Source organism: Numida meleagris, chromosome 14 (genome assembly GCF_002078875.1).
Source record: "Numida meleagris isolate 19003 breed g44 Domestic line chromosome 14, NumMel1.0, whole genome shotgun sequence".
In the NCBI taxonomy this organism is placed as follows: Eukaryota; Metazoa; Chordata; class Aves; order Galliformes; family Numididae; genus Numida; species Numida meleagris.
This window is the reverse complement of record NC_034422.1, coordinates 10,022,981-10,044,612: the sequence shown is the minus strand read 5'-3', so window position 1 is coordinate 10,044,612 and position 21,632 is coordinate 10,022,981. Positions and strand designations below refer to the sequence as shown.

The following is a 21,632-nucleotide window of genomic DNA, read 5'->3' as shown; positions in this document are numbered from 1 at the left end:
GAGAGGAGAGGAGAGGAGAGGAGAGGAGAGGAGAGGAGAGGAGAATCGTTTTTCCCTGTAGAAGGATACTACGGTACAAGCTGTTATTAAAAGGAACTTTTTGGACTGTGAGAGGCTTCAGTCCACTTCCATGTGCCCCATCTCCAGGTGATCTGCATTTTGGGAGAGGAGGAAAGTCAGAGCATTCCTCCACATGACAGAAGTCCCAACCCTGCTGGGTATGAATAGCTTCAATCCCTCCAGATCTGCTTGTTCCTCTTGTAAAGGGAGGATGTTTTTCATTGCCATGAGATTATATGAAGAATTTTAAACTACTGTGTCATAAGTACAGTATGGGAATTTTAGACATTGAAAATGAACTACATAATTTCCAGTCTCCTGGGTTTGTAGTTTTGTCTTCCTCTGGGGTTACAAGGCAGGCAGGTTTACAGTCCTCTTGGGAAGGATAACATGGCTAAATTTTGGAAGATGCTTAGAATTTTTCTTCGGATAAGTAGAACCAAGCATGGAGCTCAATGTGACCATTGACCACCCGTGACCTCCTTCCCCCAAACTCTTTTTTGAGTGGAGAAAGGCTTCTGGGAACATCTTGTCTGCTCTTTTCTGAATGGCTTGAGCCCACACTCTAGCCAGAGAATATGTTCTTGGGGAAAAAAATCTAGGAAGTACTGTTCACATCACTCATTTATTCCTATAGTCTTTCTTTCTGCCTGGTTATCCAGAAAAGCTGGAAAGAGAGGCAATGATGGGCAGCCATGAGGTCGTATTGAGAAATACCAGATCGTTTGCTTAGCAGGACACTATTTGCAGTACTGTCAGGTTACTGTTTCTCTGCTTTCTCTTAAGAACTTTCAGTCTCTATTTGTTAAGAGCAGTTGGAAAAGAGCAACATGCTCATCTTTGCCATAGTGAGCACAGAAAGCATGATCTGAAGTGAGGCTGTTGGACCTCACTAGCTCTGCTGCCATACGGATCGACTGTGCTCATCAAACACAATCCCATGCAAGGCCAGTTTGGTGACACACTGCCACAGTGTTCCAGAAAGTTGTTCCTCCTCTTACCTTATGCTGAGCTAAGGAAGCCCAGCCTATCTGACCAGCCCCTCAGGCCAGTCTAACATCTCACCAGCTCCTTCTGCGTGACCTTGTACGTCAAGTGCACTTGAGAAGTGTTCACAGTGATTTGCCAAGACTCTGCTCCCTTAATGCTTTGGAGAATCAGTGAGGAAGATCCTCATATCATCTTGTCTGGACATACACAGAGAGGCTGTGGATGCCCCGTCCCTGGAGGTGTTCAAGGCCAGGTTGGATGGGGCCCTGGGCAGCCTGGTCTTCTACCAGCTCTGGAGGTTGGTGGCCCTGCCTGCGGGAGGGGGTTGGAACTTGGTGACCCTTGGGGTCCCTTCCAACCCAAGCCATTCTATGATTCTGTGATACACATCAGTCCCAAACAACTTTTGAGTGTTAAAAAGCCATTTTTTATCTTTATGTGGACTTTGACGTGTATGTGCAGACCCAAAACAAAACACAGTGGAAAGACCACACACTGCATTACAAATTCTGCTGTCAATCTACAGTACCCTCCAAAATCAAGGGAAGAAGACGCTGGGCTTTGCCCATCGTGATAAGCAATTTATCCAGCATGTTGCTTGACTCATATCACGAGGAAGATCTCTGCTCTGTGCAGAAGGATCGAACAGAGAATCATGTTTCTTTTTCAGGACTCAAGTTGAAGTGCAAGGCTGCAAGCGAGTCTATTGGGTGCTCTGACTCACTCATTCTCTTGGAGAGCTGTTTTTATGATTCCTCTCCAGGAATTATTCCTTAAAACACTCAGTTAATGCCTTTAAATAATTTCAAGGCCTTCTGCTGAGCCATCTCAGCACAGCAGTGCTTTCCTCTGAGCTAAGAATCTTCCCCAGGTTCTTGGAGATTAACCACCCTCTCCCACTGCAGAATATGAAGTCTGAATATCCCCCTTTTTTTTTCCTTTACCTACAAGTCAGTGCCATTTAAAATGTAAGCAATACTGTCCTAACATGATGTATTTCTTGCATTTCAACCCATCTTCTCAAACCACTACATTCAGCTGCAATAACTGCCTTAGGACAGAGCCTCTGTCTCACAAACCTCTTAATGAGCTGTCATTATCACAAATTGCCCTGAATATCTAACATCTTCCATAGCTCCATGCATCTCGCAGAGGGTAAGTCCGTGTTCTCCACCCCTACTCAAATCAATTCATCTTCTGAGCTGGTCTGGTGTGTGTTTAAAGTCCTCTGAGAACGTATCAGAGGTTTGACAGCTCCAAAGAGCCCGTGCCTGAACACTAATGGGTGAATTGGCAAGCAGATGTAACTTCGGCATTTCTTACTGCTTCCTAAAGATGTAAAATCATTTCTGTCATCGTTCTGATAGATCAGTAGATTCTCATTCTGGGTTGTATTCCGGGAATGCAGCCTGAGAGATGATCAGCGCCTATGGAAGTACAAACATTGAGCTCACATAGGTCTTTATTGTGTTGACAGCAGTATGTCTTGTGGGGTGACATCTGCAAACAGGAAGCAATGGCTCCATTTGAGACAACTGCAGAACTCCCAGCGCTGAAGGTGGCTCATTCATAAAGCTCTATGCACACCTCACTGCTGTAACTTGAATGAATGAATGAAGTGCTCCCAGGAAAAGCCAGGCACAGACCCAGCTCAGCCTTCATTTGCAGAAAAGTCCCTCCACTTTGCTCCACGTGGGTATTATAAAGCTTGTTTTCTTGTAGTATATATGGCACAGTTGGAGCCTGTTCCTTTCTGAACGCAGGCTGTCATGCTTTTCCTCACCAACTTCAACACCAGGGTGGAAGCAGAACTTCATTTGCTTAATTTGTGTTCGGTTTTGTTGTTTGTTTCATTGGTTAATACTGGTTTTTGGCCTCCCATACAGTGGGCTTTGGAAGTAAGAGCATTGATTTCCCCGCTCTCCCTCGTGCTTCCACCCAAAGAGAATTTCATCTTACAGATGCAATGCTCACAGAGGACTGAATCACTTGCTAAAAGCGTGCCAAAACACTCCGGGCCTGAGCTGCCAAACTCTTGAAGCAGATTATTTTCAGCCAGTCTTTAATGTTTTCGCTAAGTTTAGCAAGTTACTTGGGTCAGTTGGCAACCTCAGCCCGGACCAAAGGAAATGCCTTTGCATCCTCGATGCCATTTGCTGCCGGCGCTCGCTGAAACACAGGGAAATCCGGGAGGGACGATGCAAGCGCAGTTAAAAGACTTTTAACCGAAGGACGGGGAAAGCCCGGGGAGCACAGTCTGTGTCTCCAGCAGCCGGGACGCGACGCTGGGAAGCCCGTTTCAGTTGCATCTTCCCCATTCCTCCGACGCGCCGAACCGCTTCGATGTACAGGAGCCGCCCGCGGGTAGCGCCCCCTGCTGGCCGGTCCGGGGAGGCGCCGTGCAGCGCCGTGCCGTGCCGTGCCGTGCCGTGCCGCGCCGGGCGGCTCCCTTGGCTCGGTGCCGCTTTGGGGTCACGCGTGCCCGGTGCGCGGCGCTGGGCTTTCCGAGCCGCCCGCCCGCAGTGCCGCAGCCTCATGTCCTCGCTCCCCGCCGGCACCGACGTCAAGAGGGCTCTAGACAACAGCCCCGAGACCAACATCGAGGATGAGCTCCCCGACGGTCCGCCGCAACCGCGGCCCAAGAACTACTTGCTCCTCAGCATCCTCGCCTGTTTCTGCCCCGCCTATCCCATCAACATCGTAGCCTTCGTCTTCGCCGTCATGGTGAGTCGCACCGCGGCGGGCAGGGGCCGGCTGGAGTGCGCGACCCCCGGCTTGGGGCTGCGGGTGGGTGTAGGGCGATCCGCGGCTGTTGGCTCCCGCCCGGAGCCGTTCCGAGCCGCTGGAAGCTACCGGGGCAGAGCGGGACCGGAGGAGCCGTCCGGGTAGCGGGCATCGGGCGCTGTGTGCGGACCGAGTTAGTGAGGCACGGTTAGAGAGCATCAGCGGGCTCAGCCGGGGGGGTCCGTGCCGCTGTCCCGGCAGGTACCGGCTCCGAAAAGATTTATCGGATGAAAAACGTGGAGGGAAAGGCAGTTCGAGGCGAGTTTGCAGTCTCCGGCTGCGAGAAGGAGGGAAGTTTACCCCGGTTAACGAGATCCGTTGCATCGAGTGACTTGCAGGCTGAATTGGACTTGCAAACGGTGAAAGTGGCAGCTGGGAGCAGAACTCAGACGTGCACATCAGTTATGTGTCCTTCACTTCAGCTAATCCAATTTGATAGTGTCGCTTCTCGCAGTGAACAGGCTCTTCAGCTGGATGCTGAACTTAGCTGGAAGAAAAGTGGACAAAACAGTCCACAGTTCAAACGGAAAGGACTGATAGAACAGAATCTTCTTCTCCAGGTTGTAAGTTGCAGAGTCAGGTCCAGACTTTTCTCATAGGGCGTACGATCGGGGGAAGCAGTGATGCTGCAATGTATTTCTGTTGTTTAGGAGCTGGAAAGGTTTTAAAACCTGTTGTGTATTTTCCTCCTTTTCTCCGATAGCCAGGTTGAAAAGGTAAGCAAAAATACAGCTGGTTCTTTTTGCAATGAGCTATGAGAATAATTACCATAGTATGCTAAAGCAAACTCTTTTAAAACAACTAAGACTGATCACAACTCATACCTTGATGTTAGGATATACACTTAAATTGCTTAAAGGAGCCATTCCAAGCCACCTTCGTGACCATTTTCGTTCAGAAAAGAGAAGTATTCGCTGTCGTTTTATTTTTTTTCTATTTGTTTTCTCTATTATTAATTACACACTCCACTCTTTTCTTTGATTTCAGAAGGTGAAACCCGCTGGGTTTGCTACCCAGCAGCTCTTCAGTTAGTGGGCACTCCAGGCACTATATAAAGTAGTGAGAGGCGATGACCTGGGGCTGTGGGCATCTGTTCATGGTGGCAGTGCTTGCACCAAAGCACTGGGGCTGTGCAGAAGTGAACTGCTGAGGGCAGAATTTGGCCTCTCAAGACTTTTGCAGCCCATATGGAGGAACGCCTGCCCACGCCCCAGCTGAAGTTCACGCAGGCTTTGGGAGTCAGGCTTAAGTAACTGTCTCCATGGGATATATAGAAACCGAGGTGGGAAGAGCACTTCCTGAATGCGAAACAATCCGTGCAGGTCACAGCTGCGCATCTCCTTTAAAGGGGGGAGTGGGGAGCCCAAAACTCAGCCGATGAGTTCCACTGTGTGCGAATGCCCTCTGTTTCAACATCATTCTTAGCTAAGATCTCATCTTTTCCATGGAAATAACACCAGGCTTGCTTTCCACGGCCCTATTCCCCTTCCTTTTGGAGCTGCAACCTGTATCTGCTCCATTCACACCTGCTCCAGGTTGTTTAATCACTGCTTTACTGGGACCTACACCCTCCCCCTCTCTGAGCGCATTTCCTGGAGTTGCTCAGTGTTGATGCTGAGATACAAGAGCAGGTTTCTTCTTTCCTTAGGGAGGAATCTGTTGTTTGTATAGGTTGCCTGAGACCTTGTGTCAGAAGAGGTACGGACCCACAAAAGCAGAACTCTCTGTAATAATTTCCACTGCCTAGGATGGACCTGGATGGAAAAGTGCTCTCGGCATCCAAAGGGGCGCGCCCCTGTCAGCACCCTGTTTGTACACGTCGTGTCCTCCTTCAGTGCTCTCAATTCAGACAATGAAAATAGCATCCACGCTAAAAGTAGAGCCTGGGCTCCAACACACCCCCGAATTAAATGACAGATCCATCTTCGGCCTCTTCTGTTGCCCCACTTACAGCTCTAGCACTGCTTTTCTCACTCCTTTCTCACCTTTAGGGGTACGAATCTTGCCATTCCAGGTCTTAGCTGACTTTATTTTTGGGCCTTTCCCAGGTCATCCCTATTGTGATTATAAACTTTGCTTGTTCTCTGCCATCTTTGCTGTCTGGTAGCTCAATGAACCTCGTTGGCCTTACTCGGTGCAGCACCTCCAGTTGTCTTTATTTCAAAGATCTGTGTGGCAGACTGGTCATCCAACTCCACGTGGCTTTTTCTAGTACCCTTTAGGTACGTGGACACCTAACACCTTATGGAACATTTGTACCTGCTTGGATGAGATTAAACAAGGCTCATCAGCTGTTCATGTTCATGGCCATGCTGTCCTCATCTCTACAAACTGGTACAACTTTCTCATAACATGTTCAACTTGTCCCCAGAGTCACAGAAGTACAGCGTTTGCACGGAGCTGTACAACCTGCAGAACAAACTATGCTGTCTCTGAGTTGCTCCCCAGGTCCCTCTTCTTTCTCCTTCTCTGTTTGCTGTTCCCAGTGAGAAGTCGTCCTGAGCCAGCACGTCTCGTTCTTCCTTTGGTCTCAGTTAGAGAGAGTATCTCGTTTCCAGGCACAGTCAAATGAGATTTGTGACACTCTGGCTTTTGCAAAAGCACAGAAAATATTGATCAGAGCACCTCTGTCTGGTCTGCCCCGATTTTTAAGAGAAGGGGAGGAAGGTTTCTTTGCTACTTCTGCTTTTACCATCAGCAGTCCTCTGCCAGCATGGAGCAGAAAATGCACATTGAAAGGGGTTCATAGTTCGTAGCTAATACAGCAGATTTCTGTTCATAAGAGAAGGTGCTTCGTTGTTGAGCTGAGAATATCTTTCGTAAAACAGTGCGTGTGAAACTGGTATCAGTCACTGAGATTGCTCAGTGAGCAGCTGCAGAGCTGTGGCTTTTATTTAGTTTATGGCTACGCAGAGTGTGGTAGCAGAACCCTGAGAAAACATACAGCATCGGGCTGAAAATGGCTGAAATTTGTTGGAGAAGTTGGACAGGCCAAATGTCGCACAGAGATGCTGTATTCTGCACATCCTGCACAGCCACTGGAGATAAGCACAGATGATGATGGGTTTAACAGTTAATGTTGTCTACCATGCTGAAAGCTGAAGGCTCAGTCCAAGGGCTCTTTGAAGTAGTCAATTTCAAAGAGCTTTACCCCAAAACCTCTTTTTTTTTTCCTTGGATGCTGTCTAAATTGCACCATTTCATTTAAGCCTCTTAATAAAGAAGCTTTTGTCTCCTTCCTGTCTCTCCCAAATCCTCTTCTTTATCATTAATGCCATTTTCCTGCTCTTTGTTGCGGATTTGTATTAAAATGACATTACTTATTAAACTGCACGGGGTGAATTATTTATGAAGCACCTGCAGGAATCACGTGGGTGTTCTCCAGGCGTTCCTAGTGCCATTCTGAGGGAAATCTCAGTACTGCACTGTGGTGGTATTGATGACCTGAGTGAAAGCACATGGAAGCCAACGAATCAAGCTGTCGGATCTTTCATTCAGATCTGGATCAGAATGCAGGATTTGCTGATTGCACAGTGATAAGACAAGTCTCATTAGTCACAACACCAGTGTTTCCCTAGCTGAAGATGACGACATTTCCACATGGTAGAAGTCACTAGTGTTGCAGCTTGCCTTGCTTTGATGTGAGAGAGGTGCATGAAGCCTTCCTGTACCCAGCATGGTTCGGCTCCTACAGTGAATTCATTTGCAACGTCACCGTGAAGATCCCTTGTATCATAGAATCATAGAATGGCCTGGGTTGAAAAGGACCTCAAAGATCATCTCATTTCAAGCCCCCTGCTGAGTGCAGGGTCGCCAACCACCAGACAAGGCTGCCCAGAGCCACGTCCAGCCTGGCCTTGAATACCTCCAAGGATGGGGCATCATTGTACTTTGGAGGGACTCATTTTCAGGAGAATTAAATCACTGAATACCTTTGGTCCTTTGCCCTTATTCTCATCAAGATCTTTCAAGTGAGTTTTACCCGGTAGCATCTCAGCCAAGCTTTTATGGAAATACACCATGGCAAAGTATTAGAAGTTATTTCTTCTCTGCAGAAGAGCTCTTCTTTCTTTTGGTTTGGTTCCATTTCTTTAAAACCATTTGTCTGAATAATCTCAGATTAAGTTTTAAACCTCTCTAGCTATGAATATAAGTGACAATGAAGGCACTTCTGTCACTACAGAAGAGGCAGAGTTTGACTTCAAATGGGGGAACAATGATCCGTCTAGGGCTCGCTGCTTTAATGTATCAGTAGCGTTCATTCATTTCCTGCTTTCCAGTCTCAGATCTCCACTCCCTTCTATCTTTGCCACCAAAAAAATTACTCCTAACCAAAGCACACCAAGCCTGATCTCACAAAGGACGGAGAGATCAGAGTGATCCCATCGCACCTCTTTGCATGTGATGAATAGAAACCATCCGCCACATCGCAGATAGATAAACTTAGGCTGTTGAGGTAATATCTGTATGTCTGATGCACACCTCTGAAATAAGCATCTGTGTGTCCTAAGAATGCAAAGGGACAGAATTTCTAGCACGTGGAGATGGCACTCGGGTGTGTTCTTCAGATTATCTACATTTCCTTGTTTTGTCTTTTCCATCCCCTGCAAGCTACCTGCAGTTGCATTGGTTTGTGTGCAGATGTCTGTTTGTTGGTTCTTCTTTTAAGAAGTCACAAACTTTGTTTCCTTTTCTACAGGCTTTAAACAGTTATAATCAAGGGGACATAGAAGGATCAAGAAGACTGGGTCGCAACGCGCTGTGGGTTGCGGTCGCATCAATTATCATTGGCCTTGTCATCATTGGAATCTACTGCGTAGTTCATTTCACAACGGTAAGCAAAACAGCGTCAGTTCCAATGCAAGCACTTCTTACCTGTGCGAGGGCTTCAGGAGAAGAAGCTGAACACTGTCAGAACCGTCTCTGTTACAGGTTTTCCAAAAGAGCCATTTTTGCTTTTTTTTTAATTATTTTGAAATTTAGAAAATGCTGTTTTCTGTCATTAAATGCAAATGACTGCATTAGCAGCAGGGGGGTTGGACTCGATGATGTCTGGAGTTCCCTTCCAACCCCTACAATTCTGCGATTCTGTGAATATTCTGAAAACTCTTGCATTTCCCCTAGGTTTTTTAATTTGGGCCAGCTGCTTGCTTTCTTTCCCACCCCTCAGTTTCTTCCTCTGCAAGACCTAGTGCACAGAGACCCCGAGATTCCAGGTAATTAAGTCTAAAGGTGCTAATTTTCAGTCTCACAATCTGCCCAACATTGCTTTTTTTAGCTTTATAAGGAGGAGAAGACAGTCGATTACTATTTTACCATTTGATATTAAGGTGGTTGTAACAATATGGAAAGCTGCCGCCGATGTAATGCTGCCTTGACTTGCTGCGGGCGCAAGTTGTTTGCTCCAAGCACTGTAGCTGATCTGCCTTCACACAGCTGGGATGGTACTGAAGAAGCTCAACAGTTGAGTCCCAGTGGTTATCCAGACTGTAAGCTTATTAGCAAAAGTAATTAGAGCTTCGATATCCTTTCTTAACCTTATGCAACAGTATGTTCTTTTCACCCCAGTAATGTGCCCCCTCTGATAAAATAACCAACTTAAATCAGTTTACTATTGGCTGTTTTTGGTTGGAGAACCTTTTTTTTTTTTCCCCTATGCCTTCCAACGCACTGTAAAAACTTATGTGTAAACTAAAAATAGAGATCACCTCAGCTGAAACACGGACATCTCGGAGGAGTGGAATGGAGCGGCCGGTCGAACATGTGCAGCACTTTCAGTGTGCCCTGTGGGACTTCAGGGAGGTTAATGGAGCTGGGGTCCATTGCTGCAGGATATTGGTGCACGGTGCCGCAGAATCAGAAGTCGCTGTTTCGTTCATTAGTATCCCCTGCATTTTGGAAACACAAATCTCTTTTCAGTACAGCTTGTGTCAGGTTTGTTTAGCCCTCACAGATTTAAAACCAAGTCGGTTCAGGCTGGGAGTGCCAAGTTCTGTAATTGACAGCAGCAGTGAATTCCTCGGTTCCCTTCTGCCACCTTATCATTTCCCAAACACGGACTGCACAAGGGCGGCAGCTCAGGCTTCTTTTCAAGTAGAGGGAGAGAAGGGTGGCATGAGGAGTGGCAGAAAACACAGAACTGAAGCATTCACATTAGCGAGGGCACAGATGTCTACATTCAACTGCATTTAATATTTCACTTCCCCTACAGTGAGATCCTGTTTGCTGAATGTGAATGATTCTTTGTGCCCACTGACAGACGTTAGAAGTAGTTAGCACTTGACATCTAACTAGTATTTGTAAGCATTTCTATCCTACCCTCAAGCAAGTAAGCAGTAGTAAATCAGTGTAATATGTCTTTATTACTTCTTCAATTTTGTCTTTTCAGGATTTTTTGTTTTATTTTTAAGAACAACGTCTGCATTAGGTAGAAGAATTTTTGGGTGCCTGGGAGCCCTAAGCGTACTGCTGGGATAGTAATTTCTACTATTCAGTGAATAGTTTCCATAGAGGTGTCTTGGCTAAATGGTACTTCCAGTTTGTGAGGGTTCAAGTGGCAGCTTTGATGGATTCACCTTGCTCCCTGCTCTTCCTGTTCCTTTGCTACCTCCCTTCTCTTGTAACCCCTTAGAGAGCCCTTGTTTCTAGGACAGTATTTGACAGGAGCAACAATCTTCTGCATTCCTCTGATGTGAAAATGAGTGAAGTTGTGTTGAGGGACATGGTTTAGTGAGAACTCTTGGTGATAGGTGGACAGCTGTACTGGATGATCTTGGAGGTCTTTTCCAACCGTGGTGATTCCATGGTTCTATGAATAGGGGCACTCAGCTGCCCTTTCCACCCGCTATGCTTACCTGAGTCTCCTTTCTCTTGGTCATTTATATTTTATACTAAATTGCTTTTGAGCTGGCATGGATAGCATTGCGTGCTCCGTGCAGTTGTCTCACATCCATTTGTACTTTTGTCATCATTATATACAGCCACTTTGCAACCTCTGCTAATGTGAAATAAACTTAGATGATTTGATATATATGCTTCAATATTGGCAAAATGGTACAAAATGGCCTTAATGGAATGAGTCAGCCCTGTCACTGATTTATCTGATTACCAGGAGGCACAGTTTGATGTTTCTATGACACACGCATGTATTTTTCATGAAAGTTAATTTAGACTTCACCAGTATATATGAAAAACCTGACCCGTCCAGGATGCATTCTCATGGGTTTATCAACTACCATATTATCCAGTTGCTCCTGCTGATTTTCCTTTTGGCTTTTCTTAGTCTTAAAGGATAAGGAGTCCCACTGAAAACTGTCATTAGGATACCTCCCTTTTATTCTTCTTCCTCAACCCTATGCTTGCCGTTTACCATCTCATTTCTGAGTTGTGTTAGTACTTCATCTATTCTCACGTGTCTCTTCCAGTAGAATTCTTCACCTGCCCTGAGGGGCTGGCTGCACATCCTGGAAAGGATCTTCCTTCCCCTGCCAGAAGTCGCAGACTTCAGGCCTTTCCCATTGTGGGAGTCTCTGTATTCAGCTCTTTTTCAAGTGTAAGATTTAGTTGTTCATCCTTTGCATGGTGCAGCTCGGGCTCTCCCCTCTACAAAGTCTCTGTGATGCCCCTGTTGGTCTTCACAGAAGAAAGCAATGCTGTTGGTTGGTACACCCCAGGGGTTTGCACTCTAAGCCCTTTCCCTGGGACATTCAGCACCTCGGTCAGAGTACAGCTCCTACAAGAGTGGCCGCAATCACCCCAGTCCCGAAGAGAAGCACCAAGTAGTCCCCACAGCTGAGGCCTTGACAGCCAGATCTTCCTTCTGAAGCCCTATCTGGGTCAATGCATCTGATGTGTCAGGCAGTTGCTCCAGCAGTTTTAGAGGCAGTGCCCTGCAGCTCCTCACCGCTGCGGTTGCAATCTCATGCCATCATCTGTGCAAACTCTTTCCTTAACCACCAAAGACTTTTTTTGCTACTCTTGAGCTCATTGAAACCACTGGGAAATGAGTGCTCAAATGCCTCCAGATCTGGATGTAGTTCCTTCAGCATTCACTATGAATGGTATTTCTAGAAGACTAGTTTGATAAGGTCAGTGCCTAATATGATGAAATTCAGTGTCCTCCGAATATCAAAACTTGTGCCCTGTTAAAAAATCCAGCCAAAGTTACCCATTATTTTTCTGACATCTCAGCAGAAAGGGCTGTTTTGCATCGCAGTGAGAAAAGATCAGCAGGGACTGACGGACTCAGGAAGAAGAAGGTCCTTTCACTTTTCAGCAAGTTCCTCCCTTGTGAGCCCCACGCTTCCTCACTTGCCTTCCTTGGTTTACTCCTTTGCCAAGCAATGGTAAGACAGGAATAACAGCAGGAGATACATGCACCTGCATGGAATAAACAGCACTGACTTTCCATTTTGCAGATTTACTCAGTGCAAAGCCAACTCTGGGCTTGTGCTGCTGCCTTGGAGAGCCTCATTTGTTCTCAATATTGGCGTGTTATCTTTAGCAAACATATACACCCACAGAGCCTGGAACAAGGCCCACCCAATACGTAGGAATCATCTGCTTCCCAGACATAACCCTGAATGTAGACAAGGGGAAATCATCACTTTCATTACGGGAGTTGACAGCCCAGTGTAGGACTTGCCTGTTTTGATCAACATAAACTGGTGCGTTCCTTGTTACAGAGAGGACTCACCAAGTGATAAGCTGCATTGTGCACCCATTCCACTCTAGGCCCAATTTCTACTTACTCCATTCTCTAACTTTTAACCTTTCTTGCCGGCTTCTCCTGCACTCGTGTCTTGCCAGTCCATTGCACTGAATTACACTTCCACTGCTTGCTCAGATGTAACTTAAACCAGTATTTGTGTCACCCCTGACTCTAACTGTGCATATGTGCTCATAGGCATGTTGTCCATCAAGAACTGCAGTGAGGGAAGGGCTGTATTTGTCTGCTGTGAGGAGACATAACTACAAACTGAAACTGTGCAGAGCTGTGTGCCACAGCCTCTATGTGATCTTAATCTGCTGCAGTATGCCTTGTTGGAAATTGAAAGATTAAATGCTTACTGATAGGTGACACTCAGCTCTGAACCACATCCTGAATTCTGCCTGTGCTTCTGAGGCCCTTTTCTCAAAAAAAGATGTAGGAGACAGAAAAATAATGGAGAAGATCTGAAAGGTACGAAAAAATCTCTGTATGTGGAAAGACAAAATAGGCACAGCCTCTTTGGCTTGGAAAATGTGGGAGGTGAAGGCAGGAGTTAGAGGCAGTGAAAGGAGGTAGAGCGGGGTTATTTGGTGTCTCTTGTGAATGAGATTGAGAGATATCAGAGGAAAGCAGAAGATACTTTTCACATGGCATACAATTCTGCTGTGGAACTTATTCCTGCTGTTTGCAATGGATGCCAAAAATACAAATTATTTGAAAGAGCAGCAAGAGAAGATAAGAAATAAAGCTTAGATGCAAAGATGCAGATATAATCTCAACCCCAGAGTGAGTTTTTAAGCTACAGTTTGGCAGAGCTGGAAGGCAATAAAGAGAGAAATATCATCCGGGACTTAGCTTCTTCTTACACACTTCCTCCAGGCATCTGCAGCGTGTCACTGTTAGGGGCAGGATGCTGTGGGTCAGGCTGTCTGCTCTGACCCAGTACAATCCGTGCTCCCATCCTTTCATGAAGCCTGTTGGTAGCCTTCCCACTGACTTGAATTCATTTGGAGTGGGTCTTCTTGTCTTTTGCTAAGTATTTTGATCAGCGTCCAAGCTCATTGCCTTTATCTCGTATCCCAGGGATGCAGGCAGGGGACAGTTACCTTTTCTGTAGGAGCCCAGGTGAGAAGGGAAGTTGTGTTCAGTGACTGCAGAATGTAATGCAAACTGTTAGGATATTTTCAAGCTTGCACACTCCTGACCCCTTCTCACTTAATCTTACTTAAGATCTCACTTAAGCTTGAAATTCACCCCAAGGAAGGCCCAGAAATACCACGTATCAGCATGGCTCTGAAGGAAATACATGAGAGACAGCCAGGCTGCTCAGACAGCCCTGTCTCGTACTGCTCCGTAGCAGCAGGGTCTTAAATCAAGAACACTGCATTGTCAATTATGGGTAGAAAGAAAAGGAGTAGGCATTTAGACTTTGCAAGATCGCAATTACACGGCCAGCCTGCGGATCTTCGCATTGCCCATTCTGCTTCCTGCACCTTTCTGTAGCAAAGCAAGGTTCAGGGAAGCCTCCTTGTCTGACTGCAGGGACTGGTTTGCTGATAGCAGAGCACAGGGAACGAACCTGAGCAAAGTAAGGGCCCGTTCCCTGTCACTGCAAGATCCCAGCGTGCATTGATTCAAGTAGCCCAGCTTAAAAATTCTGTTCAGATTGACAGATACCTGGTGCCATTAAAAACAGCACTTTGATTCAAAACAGTATTGAACCACTAATCTAGAGGGATGTTTTTTAAGAGAACGAGTGATACTAAATAATGTATCCATTAGATCTGTAGAATTAATAATTTAAGCTTGCAAGGCAAACTCTCTGTCTTTTCCTCCTTTAAAAACGTATTTCTGTGTCCTTGCAGCATGTTATCTGAAGACCAGGACTGCACTTGGAATACATCACCATGTAAATCTCAGGAGAGGAAAAGTAAGAAGAAAAGGAACCCCATCTTTCCAGACTGTTAGATTTGACCCTACGAGCCTGCAGAGGCATGTTGCTGATGGATGCCATGATAGCCCAGTTAGTCAATCAGCATGGCATGACCAGGTTTTCCAAATTATTTATTTGTACAGAACATTGGTATAAAGAAGCATTTTTTTTTTTAATTTTACCCTAACGTGATGACGAGGCCTTGCCCTAACTACTCCCTTTTCTTTCTCGATTATGTGGAACGTGTGCTGGGTCCATGACGTTCCCTGGCTGAGCCAAGCCAAAGCCAACTGAGCTCGACTGTTTGCAGTAGGCTCTGATGCACAGCCCGCTGGAGCTACTGGAACTCCTGCTGCCTCCAGTGGGTTCTGGATCAGGCCGCTAAGGGTTTTTGTATTCCTGTACAACAGCCTCAGCATAACGGAATCAGAACAACGGGTTTGTGGTTTACCCCGCGATGTGATTTTGTAACGCTGTGGGTGTACTCTGACTCAGTGGCTGCTTTCTCCTGTCACCCCCAGCCTTTAGCTCTTTACATTGGATTTTTCACCACCTGGGACCGATTTCAATCCCCTAATTATTAGAAGACGCTTTCGTTCCGTAGCATCCATATTTTTCTTAATGATTTCCTCTTGTTTTGTTGTCTTTCCTTGCTGAACTCCCTTCACTCAGCCCTGGTCCTGCATTAAAGTTGCACTGATCCTAATTTCCTCTTTAAACTCCATGTATATAAGAAGTTTTTCTTTTTTTATCTCACAAAAGCTCTTTTGAAATAGATGTTCTTTTTCATCCCTCGTTATTGTTCCTCCAGCAAGTCACCTCGTTCCATTGTGTTCTGCTTTGTTCGCATCTTATTTTTAATTCATCCTCTCTCCTTGCTATGAATAGTCCATGTATCGGCGCGGGGATGGACAGACTTCTCTACACTCACTCATTTACGTAGACTTGCTGATCCTGAGTGATCCCTCAGTGAGCAGCCTTAGGTTGCACAATGGATGGCCTCTAAATTACTGCAGTTTCTCGATACCTTACGAAAACGTAGAGTGGGACGACTCGTTTTTATTAGCTGAAAATTCTACGAAAGAATGTATTTCTTTTCGTCACACGAATATTCCGTGTTCAAAGGAGTGAGTGGTGAGCATTAACACCGATGACGACGTCGCTGGTGACTGTTGCTCCATTTGTTTTGATTGTTACTACACCTTCAAGCAACCTATGCCAACTTTCACTTACTCTCCTTGCACTAACATAAATCTGGACTGAATACCCAGAAATGCATGGGAGTTTTACAGGTGCACGTGAGCAATGAATCATGCCTGGCAGGAATACACCTATTATTATTCAAAAAAAAAAAAGAAAAAAAAGAAAAAAAATCTCCCAGAAATCTGTACCTGTTAAAGCATATGCCTGGAAGTAGCATGTATTTTCTGTGCCTTGCTATTGTATTTTTAATGTGCTTTTTTTCACTTTTCTTTCTGCCAGATTCTGGTTTTGTCACTGAAGTCAGTGATGCACAGCCTGTCCTTAATTACTTCCGCATAAAACTTCACTCTTATCAGTGAAATGAGTTGATTTCTTCAGCGCTTACACTGATGTAATTTGTACATGGCGGAATCTGGCCGCTGGTTGTGATGACCCTGAGGAATGGCTGTTCTGTGAACTCCTCTTTGTTTTTTTTGGATACTATTCCAGTGGTCTGATAACGTCTCGTGGGACTTTGAGTAGCTTGCCTTATTATTGGGTATGATACAACTGTCATTGGGAAGTGGAATAAAATCACTTTCACTTCATTTCCATTGTGGTATGTGGGACGTTTCTTTCCTGTTTCTGTTGTCCCTCCTGCTTCAAACAGCGATTTCCCTTTCTCAGACTTATTGGGTGATTTCAGAATTAAGTCACTGGAAACCAACACGGGATGTCTGCCCTACGTTGTGCCGTTCAACCCATCTGTGCTGTAGCTAAAACGTGCAGAAGCTGTTTGAGGTGAGCTCACACTCAAAATCTCAGCAGGTTGGGCTCTTGGCTTCACTTTTACAGGAGCATCCAGAGAAAGAGGGGGGAGGGCTTTATCAGAATGGTCCTCCAGTGTTCTCAATGGGGCTTTCCTACCACGGCTGGGGAAGGCGGCCAGGTGAGCTCACTGCAGCAGGTAGCACAGCTCAGCGCCCGCTGCCTTGCATCGAAGCGAGCACTGCTGCATCATCGCTGCGGTAAAACTTCCACACAGCTTCTGCCTTCTGCAAAGTATTGCATTCCAGCACTGCCACTGAAACCAAAGCGAGTGGAAGGGGAGGGGAGAAAGGGTTTCCAAGTTCTCCGAGCATTAGAGGATGCACAACTTGAGGTGCTTTTTCAGAGTGCCTAAGGAGAAGGTGGATCAATAGGAGCTAGACGCCTGATTTGTTCGGATGCTTTTGAAAACCATAGTGGAAATCTAACTCGCATCTTAAGGCTCATAAATATCTTGAAATCTCACTCTTAAGATAAATGGGAATTGAGCCGTTGTGATTTCGGTGCTTCTGAAGGTAAATGGTGCTACCTCGCAGTGCTATTGATTGGCATAAAAATAAAAGCTTTATATTAAACCACTTAACGTGACAGATATGGGAAAATGCAGCAATTCTTCTAATGTCCTTTAGTGCTTCTGTGTCATAGGTAATCTTATTTTTGCTTTACTGATGTATTGATATCATTTCTCTTCATTTATTTATGCTTGCATATGCTTCCAACCATGCTTGAGAAATGCAGCTGAACACAAATCCTTCTCCACCCCACTCGTGCTGGAAATGAATGCGCTCCTTGTCCAACCAAATCATTCTGTTATAGGTTTGATGGACCCAGACAAAGTGAGGTATTCAACATCTTCATCCAGTAAGAAGAGGAAGTAACATCTCACTGCATAAACCATCAAGGCTTTGGGTGCCAGCAGGAGCTGTGGAAGGCAAGATGCTGTTGTCTGACTGAGAAATGAATGCCTTCTTTATCTTTTGAGAGCCATACAGACACATGTCTGTACGTATGACAGGCACTGGGAATTACATGTCCTTCATCGTCATCTGTCTGCATTTGGATTTGACCCATTATTACTACGCATTGCACCTGCCAAGGCTGATGGAGAAAAAAAAGAAAAGAGTTGTCTTGAGCATGCTGCGATTTTTGCTATTTTGTGAAATAGAGTGGGAAAAAAAAAACACCAAAAAACAGTAAGACGTATTTCAACTCAACATCGGTGCCCTGGTCAGGAGAACAGAGTCTTCCATTCACGAGGCTGCTCCAGGCTTCCAGCTTTTTCTGCAGTCTTCCTGCATGCTGAGGGCACCGGTTAATGCCTGGGATCCAGCTCTCTCTTCCTTCCTGCACGTATTACAGGCAGAGACAGATGGAAACTTGAAATCGCTGGCCTCAGCTCCTGGATCAGATTAGCATCTTTTGCTTCTTCCAGGGCAGCTGCGTTCTGCAAAACAGCAGCGTGCATGTATCTTGATATGTAACCCTAGAGCAAGGCTTCTAAATATACGAGGAGTTTCTTTGCTGCTGTGTGAAGGGGGTCGGCCGGGCGTTCAAACAGCACACGGTGTGCATCTCATCACACTGCACAGCAAAGAAAACACCACGAGGACAATAAGAAATGCTTGTCCCTGCGAGCAAACCTTGAACGTCAGCTCTGGCTCCTCAGCTTACGTGGTTGCAACCACAGCCCATGAGCATTGTGGCTCATGGCTGTTGCTGTTGTGCCTGTATCTATGGGTACGTGCTCGCAGTACGAGCTGTGTTTTGCCTTCCAGCCTGGAGACAGAATCCATCCCAAAATGATGCATCTGCTGGGCCAGTGAGCACACGTCTCCCTCTAGGCCTGTTTCCTGACCTGGACACTGACTTTGCCACTATTTAAGATGGATTTTGCTCCTAATTTGCATCAGTAGGGAAGAGACGGTGCCACCGTCTGAGTTAGGCTTTACTTTGTACGCACTGTGCGCGTGTAGATGCACAAGAGGATGCATTTGAAGTACTGCATTCCCCAAAGCAAGTGAGATTTAAATGAAAGACAGGCACTGACTGGTACGGGACTAAGTTGGTAAGCCACATCCTGCCGTGTGCAGGACAACCTGCATGTCCACAGCTCTTCCAAGACTGAGCCCTGGGGCTCTCATAGGCAGTACACAGGCAGGCCACCGAAGCTGTGCAGTGCCGTGTTGGAGGAGAGGTGCTGAGAAGGGATGCTGTGTTCTGTCTACGAGTGATTTTTAAGCACGCTCACCATTTTCCACCTCCCAGACACGACGGCATGTTCTGCACGCACCGCAGCGGCACGCCTTCCTTGAAATGTGAGTGAGCCTTTACGGAGGCGGCCCAACCCGACTTCCTCTGCAGCCTGGCCAAATGGGCTATATTCAGAAGTGGCCCAAATGGAGGAGGGTGACAGGAGACGGATCGCTCAGGCCATATAAAGGTGGAGGAACAAACCCGGGAGCCCAGGGTAGAAAGGAAGGTTACAGACAGAAATTGAATGAGGACGTGTCTGCAGTTTATATTTTCCTGTCCTGAGCCCCAGGATAAATTCTGCTGCTGCTACCAGCTGACTCACTTGTCCCTGTGGCACAGAAGCTACAAGAAGCACTTGCTCATATATCCTTCATAATGTGATCTGTGTCATGTCTGAATTTGATCTACTAGCTCATGACGGAGGATGGCTCTTCTGTTTCTATCATGCCTTGCTGCAGGGCTGAGTCAGCTTCCACTGAGCTTGCAGCTACTTCTCTTTGGATAACTAAGCTTGTGTCATGCCTGATATCAGCGGATTCATCAAGGTTTTAAAATGCACAGTCCGAGATACTTGGCCACTACTCTTATTTTTCAAAACATTCTGGGTAAGATAAGGGGAAGCTCCACTGAAATTCAGGGATGCACAACAGAGCAGGCTGTTGGGTGGCGGTGAACCATGGCAGCCACATGTCCATGCATCTCGACCGGGGTTCATTGGGGCCTAATTGCCTTTGGATTTTAACCGACTGCAGTAGATAATCCAAACAGGTCAAATGGGGTTTTGACTTAGAGCACTGGTGGCTGTAGCGTCCCTTCCTTGGGTTAGCTGAAGAAGGATGGTAAGAGTGTAGACTGACTCAGTGGTAAAGATGCCACTTCACTTGACTCCTCAGCCTGTACAGCACTGAGGATGCGCTGTCATGATTGCCAGACAAAGCCTGATGAGTTCCATGATTTTCTGAGCCACCAGCCAAAATCCCTTAAAATTAATTTCTCAGTAAGACGCCCTTTGAGTTTTAGTAGCCTAGTTCATGTTCAATGTCAAGAAAGGTATGTGAAGGAAAGGGAATTCCTAGTCTTCCTTTACAATGTGGCGATGAGTCCTGGATGAAGCAGGGGGAAGTTTTTACGCCCTTCAGATTGCAGAGCATGGAAGGAGGCAAAAAAAACATCACAGATTTGCCTCCTATTAAAGGGAGGAGCAACATTCCAGTGTTCCGAAGATTCAGTGGGCGGATGAGCTCTGCCAGGCCATCACAGCACGTCTTCAGCTGAGCCCTCACTTCCCACGTCTCCTTTAGGAACAGCTGTGAGCGAACTCAGGCTCGTAGCAGAAACTCAACCTCACCATTCATGCAGACATGCACATGGATGGGGGGTGGTGATTAATGGGCGGCCACCCATGTAAGACTCATTGCTTATGAGCCTTCATCAATAGTGGGGAGCGGGCACCTCACAGAAAGTTTTGGGCTGATCCTCCAGGGCTGTCACAACTCCGGCAGTGAGGGAAGATGAGAATCAGAAGCAATGATGGGGAAAAGAGGGAGGAGGAGAAGGCAGCAACGGCGAAACCCAGTCACCTGGAGGGTAGGAATCATAGCTCCGTACAGCATCTGTGCCCACTGCCTGCCCAAGGCCAGGAGCTCCCAAAGGTTTTGCAGTGACACTGAGTGGGGAGTGACCACTCTACCTTAACACCAAACCTTTAAATTGAGAGATGCTTGGGCCTGCCTTACCCAACTGCCTCGTGAGCTATCAGCAGCCCTTATTCAGCAGTGTGTTACCGGTCTGTGGTTTTTATATGTAACAAAACCACCTCAAAGCAGAGGAGATGAGCCTTAAAGCAGAGATGCCGCTGCTTGCAGCGCATCTGGCTCTGCAGGCTGTCACAATGGCTCCCCAACGGGCAAGACACGGCGGTGTGCACCTCCATCCTGCCCCCCTGCATTGGTGGCAGGGCAAAGAATATGAGAGTGCTAATCTGTGTTAAGTATCAAAACAACAACAGCTGCATTTTATAGCAGCCTAAGTGTCCTGCGGGAGCCGGGGAAGAGCCGCCCGCACACATTCCCCTCACAACCCCTGCGATGGGAGCTCCCATGCCAAGGCATTCTGCCCATGGAAGACAAATGAGCAGCAGCTGCTCCTCAGAGCCTGCAGCGGGAGCCAGCCACGCTGCCAGGGCTGGGCACAGGGAATGTGTCTATCCCAGCAGAATTCTTCCGCCACGTCACAGAGCACCACGAGGATACGCTTTGACCTGATAGGAAAAAGAAAAACCCTTCTGTCCGTTTGGTTCAAGAATAAAAAGCAGCTCCCTCGCAAAGGGAAGCACGGCCCGGGAACTGCAGCACGCACAACTGCGTGCCCATCAGGAAAAGGAGAAAGGAGAAGGCAGCAGCTGAAGAGCCGGGGTGACAGGAGACGGTGTGATGGGAAGTGCTTATCACAGAACCATAGAACGGCTGGGGTTGGAAGGGACCCTGAGGATCATCAAGCTCCAACCCCCTGCTGCAGGCAGGGCCGCCAACCTCCACGTCTGATACCAGACCGGGCTGCCCAGGGCCCCATCCAACCTGGCCCTGAACACCTCCAGGGCCGGGGCACGCACAGCTCAGAGCACTACGATAGAGAAACACCGCAAAGTTTCCCACTCGATGTGGGAAGCGCTGATCTGTTAAGGGCTTTTCCATTTATTTCCGTCCGCGCTTCGCTCAGGGGACGCGGAGCCGAGCGTTGCAGCCGTCACCGCCCCGCGGCCGCACATCAGCTCCCAGCCAGGCGGGAACGCGTTTCCTGCCCGGTGCGGAGAGCGGTGCTCACTCGTTTCCCATCCCCGAGTAAATCCGGAGCCCCTCGTGGTGGTGAGCGGGGACGGGCAGCTCCAGGAGC

At 47.0% G+C, this 21,632-nt stretch overlaps 1 protein-coding gene across 9 annotated transcripts; it reads left to right on the top strand.

The window, feature by feature from the left end:
- On the top strand, window positions 2,750-19,675 carry TMEM233 (transmembrane protein 233). Of its 9 annotated transcripts, none has more exons than XR_002443434.1 (5): window positions 2,750-3,774; window positions 8,534-8,668; window positions 8,959-9,050; window positions 14,410-14,474; window positions 15,960-16,267. XR_002443434.1 is itself a non-coding variant. In XM_021412750.1 (4 exons), the coding sequence occupies exons 1-4, from the start codon at window positions 8,693-8,695 to the stop codon at window positions 16,017-16,019; spliced, it is 642 nt and encodes a 213-aa protein (XP_021268425.1). In that variant the 5' UTR covers window positions 8,677-8,692; the 3' UTR covers window positions 16,020-16,267. The 9 variants fall into 9 exon arrangements, 3 of the variants coding, with proteins under 3 accessions (XP_021268426.1, XP_021268425.1, XP_021268424.1); XR_002443433.1 differs by adding an exon at window positions 9,165-9,341 and having other exon boundaries at window positions 14,410-16,267; XR_002443430.1 differs by lacking the exon at window positions 8,959-9,050.